This window comes from Lolium perenne, chromosome 3, assembly GCF_019359855.2.
Source record: "Lolium perenne isolate Kyuss_39 chromosome 3, Kyuss_2.0, whole genome shotgun sequence".
In the NCBI taxonomy this organism is placed as follows: Eukaryota; Viridiplantae; Streptophyta; class Magnoliopsida; order Poales; family Poaceae; genus Lolium; species Lolium perenne.
In genome coordinates this window covers 147113103-147121543 of record NC_067246.2, presented here as the reverse complement: position 1 = coordinate 147121543, position 8441 = coordinate 147113103, and the positions used below count along the sequence as shown (strand labels likewise).

Genomic DNA, 8441 nt, shown 5'->3' with positions numbered 1-8441 from the left:
AAATCAGCAAGAGGAATCAGATTTGGGGAGGGATTTGGAGTGGGGATTCAGGATGAATAGATCGGCATCTCGCCATTATCGGGCATTTCGCCAGGCGCCACCATGGGCAGATTTGTAGGTCGTCCCCTCGGTGCAGTCCGTTCTGTGTCGGGGCTTTCACCTCCCTCAAGATGCTACTTGGTCGTTGCATGGACTAAGCACACCTGACCAGTAACGTTATTCTGAACGGAAAACTGAATACTACCTCGCAAGCTATGTAGGTACAGATTTAAAATAAGCAAAGTTAACACTTCTGCTAACCTTTGTCTTCAGGATATGATGGCAGTCAGATATATTTCACTTTTTTTTTTTATTTTGCTACGTGCTAAACTTCCATGGTTGTGCTCTCAGATTCAGAAATCTCAATCTATAGATGTAATCAATATTTTTTCTTTTAATTATTGTTACAACCTGTTCCTTATTTGATTGTTCTAAAATTTCTGCAGATCTACACCTTTTATTGATGTTTGTCTTTGCAGAATTTGTAATTTTTTTTTACTTATCTCCCTTAATTGGCATAGCCTTTTTACACAACTTATAGGCCATTGTCTCTGAAACAGGTTTAAACCACTAATAGGGAAAGAAAGGAGGAATGGCATGTTCAATCTTTGAATCGCTGTTGGATAATGTGCTTAGATTCATAGCTTTCTCTTGATTTGTCATGCCTGTCCAACATTATATTTCCTCATGTCACATTTGTGCAGATTGTAAAAATATTGGCCCGTCATTTCCAATAGTATTATTCGTGAGTTATTCTCATTGGTAACTTAATTATAAATTGCTATACCAGATTCTGATCTGGTTTTATACATTTTGACTATATATTTGTTGTGCCATGTACACATGTAATCCTTATTGTATCCTATCACCAAGTCATACATCATCCATCCTAATGAATTTATTTTGCCTTTGCATAGAGAAGACGCGGTTAGCAACTATGTTTAACTTATTTCTGTTTTATCTTTCCAATATATACATATTTTTTCCTACAAACTCCCGCAGCAATCGCGCGGGGCATCATCTAGTTAGGGAAAAAACGGCCCAAGGTGAGGTGATGGTCGGCACCTCGCTACTTTGCAACTAATAATAGTCTATATCTACATGTAAACTATCCTCAAAATGACAGTGCCTTTTTTCAATTCAATTGATGGGTTGATACCATCAGCGCTATGTAATTACAACATCAAATAATGTGCAACTGGAGCACCCCAATTAGTTCTATCCTTAGTCGTTTCAGCTGACTATTGTTTTCTCCCAATTATTATGGATGCTGCTACACGGTGCTATAGCACCAGTTAGTCTACCGAAGTGCCCCTATGTCTGAATGGAATTATTTCCAAAATTAGAAGGTGGTCCCACACCTGAAAGCGACGTATTACTTAAAGTGGAAAGTGGCCTGGGGACCGCTTTCCCGCTTTGTTTTGCGACTGGTCTAAATACACCCAGTGCGGCACGTACATGCAATGGAACAAGAGACACTACGCACATCACGCAGTATTCCCAACACGTATAATTTAGATGCAAAACTTCATCCAATTTTTACAAAAAAAAAATACATCCTTCGTAAATAACAACTCATGCCACTTATTTTATAGTCTAATTAAGGATGTAAAAATGCAGCTATAGATGTAAAAAGAATATATAAAATACATCCAAAATCATGAAAGCTGGGATCAGAAATATAATACTCCCTCTGTCCCTCTTTATAATGCCTATAGATTTTTGGTATTTGTTTCAGAATATAAGGTTTTAGCTTGATTTTTTTTCAATTACCCCCTCTATCGGTCAGTTCCCACACGACATGCATGAAAAAAATCCATACAAAAGGAAAACAATTAATTGAAATTACAAATGCATGACCCCAACGATTCCTTAGATTTAGGAAGCATTATTTTTCTTTCCTTAATAGTAAAACCTCGCTGCACATATATGAGAGTCAACCAGAGAGATTTGTGAATTTTTTATGTTAATTTAGGAAGTTATGGATTTTCCTCATTTTACTCTGATCTCAAATCATTAAGCAAGGGGTTTTATGTAAAGAATACTCTTGCGCTAATTTTTGTGCCAAAAAACTATAAACACTATAGAATGGAACGGAGTGAGTAGTGTTTTACACATTGATCTATTAAATGTTGTAGATGTAGAAAAATAATAAAAAAAATACATCCAAAGTAGAGAAAGAAACTAATATAGTTACGTTCTTCGACTGATTCTGAAATTGAAAATTTTAAGAGGCAAAAGAGTAGTCTGCAAAAGATACATCCAGCGACATAATATTACATCTTCTGGAAGTAAAAAAAAAAACTTAAGAGGCAAAAATTAGACTGCAAAAATTACATGTAGGGAACATAATTTACATCCTTCTATTAATCTGGAGATGACAAACTACATCAATAATATGCAATAGAGTAAATCAAGTAGTAGCAAGTAGCATGCGCATGAACAGTAACATAGCAGCCAGGGAAAACAAGAGAGGAGGACTCCACATACACGAGTGGAAAAACCGAAAAAGTGGCCTGCTTGCGTGCACGGGCATGGCTGCAGCGCTGCTGCTTTCAATCTGGATCCAGACGCAAGGCGGAGCGACTGTCAATGCTGCTGCTGCGCATACGCGCGCGGGGAAAAACTACATAGCGGCATGTCGTGGTGGCTCTTCCGAGGCAAGGTGGATCATCAAACCAGCGCCGCATCTTCTCCCGGATCTAGGTGCTCCAGATCGCCGCCGTTGCAGAAGAGTAGGATGGCACTCCGGCGACGGGGCACGCGAGGTTGCGCATGGCGGCGGGATGTCCGATCTCGGCGCGGAGCCTGAGATCGAGCTTGAACTCTTCCTCCTTCCCGCCGGATTTCTCTACTTCTTCGCAACAGCTGGAGCCGGCTCGCCGGGGCGAAGGTCAACGAGGTATGGGCGGCCATGGCGCCCTTGCGCGATTCGAGGGGAACTCGCGAGAGGTTGGGAAAGGCAGTGGAGAGTTGGCGGAAGACGGCACAGAGCGAGACCGGGTGGCAGGGGAGCTAGGCGGAGAGGAGGTCAACGGGGAACGGAGAGATGGTGAGAGCGCTTGAGGTCTGCAGTTTGGCGAGTTTTGGGTGGGGATGGATGGGATAAGAGCATCTCCACTCATGCCCCCGGGTAACTCCCCATTGTCTCTTTTTTTCATCCGGACGGACGAAACTGGACCAGTCACGCTCCCAACTTCTCGTTTTCGTCCAGATTGGGCCTAAATCCGTCTGGACTCCCCAGGCCATCCTCGGTTTCCTGGGGTGCTGCCGGGGACTCCGGATGGAGCAAATTCCGCGCTCTGGCCCCGCGTGTCAGTGAAGATTCCACGCTCTAGCCAGCGCAAATTTCCCGGACGGCTGGAAAATCGTTGCTCCCCATACCAAAAATAGATCCAATCCGGACGAATTTTCATCCGGATTATGGCCAGGGGGCCTCCAACGGCTAGGGATGCTCTAAGGACTGCGTGGACGAGAGGGAGCCACCTGCGGATTGGATGGTGCTGCTTCATCCAGGCCGTCAGATCGAAATCCGATGCACGAAAGATGGGAGCACCGCATAAGACCAGAGAGTGCCCAATAGAATTTGGGAATTGTTATGTCGGAAATGGTGAATGGAACTTGGGTGCACGCACACCCATTTACGAAAAATTCAAAAAAAATGCTATTTAAAAATTTACAAAAAATGTGAAATAAATTTCTGCATGTAGATATTATGTTGATACTTACTCGTGTGTGTTTTCACGGAAAAATACCATTATATGTGACCTACACAAAAATGACAAAATGCAAAATCCTATTCTGTGAATAGTCCATGTTCACTATTCTCATTTGGACATTTTATCATTTTTGTGCAGGCTACACATGGTATTTTTTCGTGAAAACTCACACGAGTAAGTATCAACATAATATGTACGTGCAAAATTTTACTTCACATTTTTTAAAACTTTTAAATAGCATTTTTTTCGAACTTTTCGTAAATGGGTGCGTGCACACCCAAGTTCCATTCGTCCGGGTTGATTGTTATGTGCTCTTTTATATGAACCTTTTTAAGACATTTCCAAAAATATTTATGCAGCAACACGATCTATTTATACGTGCTATCCACATAATCAGTTTCTTCATGGTGCTGATTTCATTTTATTTATGGCCTAAACTTGATCTAATCTATCTACGATGTTAAATAATTTTTATGCAACATCAATTAGGTACGTTCATGAACATTGCCGACCTATAATTGGTCAAGTGCATAATTATTTCACATCGATTAGATTCACTTTCTCAACTACCATGACCAAGTGAATCATGCACGATGTTAGAGAACTTTCTACTGTGCATCTTACACCCTTCCATTTACAATATAGAGTTTTCAAAGGAATTCCTGCTCCAATACGCGGAGTATCCTCTAGTTCTGCTGTATAGTTACAATTTCCTTTTGCAAATTTGCCAAGACTTTTTTCTAAAAGAAATAGGCAGTCACTATCGATGGAAGCACACTAAGTTTTCAGATGCTTATAGAAAAGAAAATATATTACTACACACGAGACCACTATACACACAAGATTGCTTGGATACTGGACCTGCATCAAGCAGCACAAAATTTGTAAGGTAATGGTTATCTGCGCCTCTATGGTTAAATTCTCAAGCAAACATGTTGGGAAAATAATGTAAGGAAAACAAACATGCCTTGATTGCAGCAACAGGCCCAGTCCATTGTCCATGAAGCCCATTAGGTCCAAATATCGAGTGTCTTGCCAGTGTTTCTTCTTTTGGAAGAGGCAGATTTGGAAATCTAAATAATTTAGCCAGAAAGCGAAAAGAGTCAAGCTTAGTACACGATAGAAAGTATTAGCATAACAAATCTATTTAACACTAATGGATGCCAATGTCAGGAAAATATAGTGATTTTTTTGTCTAGAGAAAGCACATTGTATAAGGAGAAAATAGAGCCTAAGAAAATACCGAGTCAAATGCATGCAACTAGAAGAGATAATCTTGCTATAATTCTGCCAGATCTAATTAATAAAATACAGAGTCAGATGAAAGAACATTGTTTTACTGATTTTGCAAGCCACTTAGCCTCTTGCTAAAGAAATGATGTTTCTCTGCTTTACAACTCTGAAGGTGTACTGTATAGAATGGCCAATTACCAGAAACAACTAACGTGGTGTCAAACTTCAAATATCCACTTATACAACTGTAGGACACCAAGACATTGATAAGCATAGTGGAACTGTTCCATGTTCTTTTTTTGCGAGTAAAAGATAGTGATATTAAAACCTCGTTCTTACAGAAAGATCCAGAAAAAGCTTAAAAATACAAAGAAGCCCTAGATCTACTTCCTCTGGATCCTAACCTCACACCTTGGTCGTCCGGAGCCAGCCCCATGGCAGCCGGGAAGTCGCCGGACATTGGCTCCGAAGAGCCTGCACCTCGAAACTCCAGCACCGTCGCGAGAATCAACATCACTATCTTCCACACCATCTTCAAGATCCAGATCCGCCGCCTACACGGATCTGGGTGGGGCTTATTCGAGAGGACAGCAGATCCGAAGATCCACAGCCCCGGGGAGGTCGAGCGCGCCACGCCGGCAATCCGAAGACCACCGTCGCCGAAGGGGACGCCCGCCGACCGCAACACCCACACTGACAGCGCCGCCACCTCCCCAACGCCACCAGCCGGGACCCCACACAACCCTACCATATCTACAGCTCGGGAATCAAGGCTCCCCCGTCCTCTCTGAAATCTCCTAATTCAAAGTAGATCTAGATCTCCGAAATCTCCTAATTCAACCCACTACTCCGAAAGAAATGATGAAATGATAATTGACCTAACTCAAAGAAGAAAAACCTAATGATATTTGATATGATGTATACATTTGAAATTCATGCAATTGGATAACGAAGTTACTGTGTTGCTTATGAAGTGTTCCCTATGGCCTACTTTTGGCTTAAGAAGTTGATCAAGTTACCAGTGTTTTAGTTTACCCTTCCCCTTCATAATTGGTAGCCAAGCCAAACAAATACAGCGTATCATTGACATAAATGTGAACAGAAGATACACATACTGGATCTGCCTATCAGTTTGTGCACTCGGTAATGCTGCCATATTATGTCTCCCATCTGGGGAGAATTTTTGTAATGATCTGTTATTGCTTCCTACAAATGGCTGAAGAAGACAATGAATGAGAAAGAATAGCAAGAAAAACACCTGACAAGCTGGCAGATGTAACTCTCTTTCCATAAATGATTCGGAACTATGAAATGTTGCACAGCACAATATTTACCTGTGTGGAATATGTAGTTGGTGGATGCTTCTCTGTTCTATGATTTGCAGAGTGGGTTCCATTCAGACCATCAGCTTCTGGTGTACCTCTTCTATTATGCTCAAAGATCTGCTGCTTCACAACTGGCTTCAGAGACTCAAGCTCATTCACAACATCGATGAGTGTCTACAACAAAAAGGTCTGTTAGAGAAACAACCCGGGGGGGGGGGGGAGACTATTACTGTCATAATTTCAACATGATCAAATTGGATTTGTAAATGATACATCCCTCTATGAGCAACAGATATAAGGCTCAAGATGTACTATCTAATCATGAGATCTTAATCATTTCGGTATTGCTAGTTCTCATGTAGCTGAGAACTAAGTTCGTGCTCAGTCAAGCCCTAAACCATTTGATTGCATTGTGATTTGTTCATTCGAGTTGCAAGTTAAGTTGTAACTGAGTTTCTTTCAGTTGCAAGTGGGGTTGCAACTGAGTTTTCTTCAGTTATAAGTGGGGATGCAACTAAGAAAAATACTCCGGATCATTAGATTTGCTTCGTGATTCGTGCTAGTCATGAGTTGCAACATGGGTTTGATGACATCATCTGACTCAGAACGAAGTTGGTTCTCAGTCAAGTGAGAACTAGTCACACCCTAATCAATTCAATGCTTGACAGGAGAAACCCATTAGTTACTGAGCTCGTAAAGAGGAATTACAGAGGAGTTAGCATTCCTGACAAACTCTGCTTCCCTCGACTTGAATACGGGGTAATCGCGGTGCTTGGGGATTGTCTCACACAGCAAGCTGCACCAAGTCAGACGTCAGATGTAAACTGGTCACAATAATAAGAAGCAAATATCAAGATGAATCAATCAACGTTCAGCCAACCTCGTGTATCTCAGGAGGATGACATACAGGTCAAGGATATTCTTCTCATCTCGATAGATCTTGGCCTGTGCAGAGCACACAAAAGTAACAAAATTAGTACTCCGTAACACAATTTAAGAATAGAACTAGTTAGCACGCGTACAAGACAATCCCCAATTCACCGCATCAGAGTCGCCCGAACAAGAAAACTGCCGCCAATTGCGCAACAGGGCAACTGGAAATTTAACTTTCAGCCCAAAAAGGGCGAGATCTGGAGGAACAGCAGGAATTCCGCGCGAGAGATTTCGAAGGTGATTAGGGTTTGACCTGTCGGAGGAGGGTGCCCGCGATGCGGAAGTAGTAGGGGAGGCTGATGCGGTGGTCGACAGCGATCGGCCGAGCGCAGGCCTCTATGCTGATGATGCTCTTGCCTGGCTGCGGTGGCCCCATGGACTTTTCTGGCGAGCTCCTCTCCTTCTCCGGCGAGGAGTTCGAGACGCGGGTTAGGTACTTTGGTCCGATGATGTTCAGGTCTCCATAAAATTTTACAACCATTATGTCATCCTAGCAGTAGTTGTTCATGTTCCTACTAACGTTGAGTTTGCTTTGGCTTGTGTGTATGGAGACCCTCATCATCATCTCACTAAGACTATCTGGGACCATGTCTCCACTTTTGTGCTTGATAATCTAGGGAAACCTATGGTATGTTTTGGTGATCTAAATGAAATCATGCATGAAGTAGACACTACCTCAGTAAATGTAAATAAGTACCGCATGCGTGCTTTCAATGCGTATGTTAAACAATGTGGTCTTTTTGATTTGGTTTTAGCGGTCCGGCATATACCTGGACTAATAAACGATTCTCTTCTAAGCTTGTGTTTGAAAGACTTGACCGCTGCCTTGCTAATGCCGAATGGTATGGTGTTTTTCCTAACACTAATGTTTTCAACTTGCCAATCATGTTTGGAGATCATGCACCTATACTTATTTCCACTGAATCAAAATTTCATAGACCAAAACTTCATTTCAAATTTGAAAACTGGTGGACAATGGAAGATGACTTCCAGGACACTGCAAAAAATGCTTGGGCTGTTACTACTCATAAACCTTTCCATGCTAGGACCACTAACCTTGCAGGAACTTTGAAGAGATGGTGCAAGAAGAAAAGGCCCATTCAGCAACAACTAGACATCATACAAGATCAAATCAATAACATTCAGTTGCAGCCAATACATATGCAGGACCACTCTCTTCAGGCAAATTTGA

At 41.9% G+C, this 8441-nt stretch overlaps 1 protein-coding gene across 1 annotated transcript; it reads right to left on the bottom strand.

The window, feature by feature from the left end:
- Window positions 1–4338: 4338 nt before the first annotated feature.
- Window positions 4339–7814, bottom strand: LOC139830148 (AMSH-like ubiquitin thioesterase 1). The gene is made up of 7 exons (XM_071828198.1): window positions 7503–7814; window positions 7197–7261; window positions 7025–7112; window positions 6326–6490; window positions 6107–6207; window positions 4726–4831; window positions 4339–4619 (listed from the first exon to the last, which is right to left on the bottom strand). Exons 1-7 carry the CDS (start codon window positions 7728–7730, stop codon window positions 4536–4538), a joined length of 837 nt encoding a protein of 278 aa, XP_071684299.1. The 5' UTR covers window positions 7731–7814; the 3' UTR covers window positions 4339–4535.
- Between the last annotated feature and the right edge of the window lie 627 nt (window positions 7815–8441).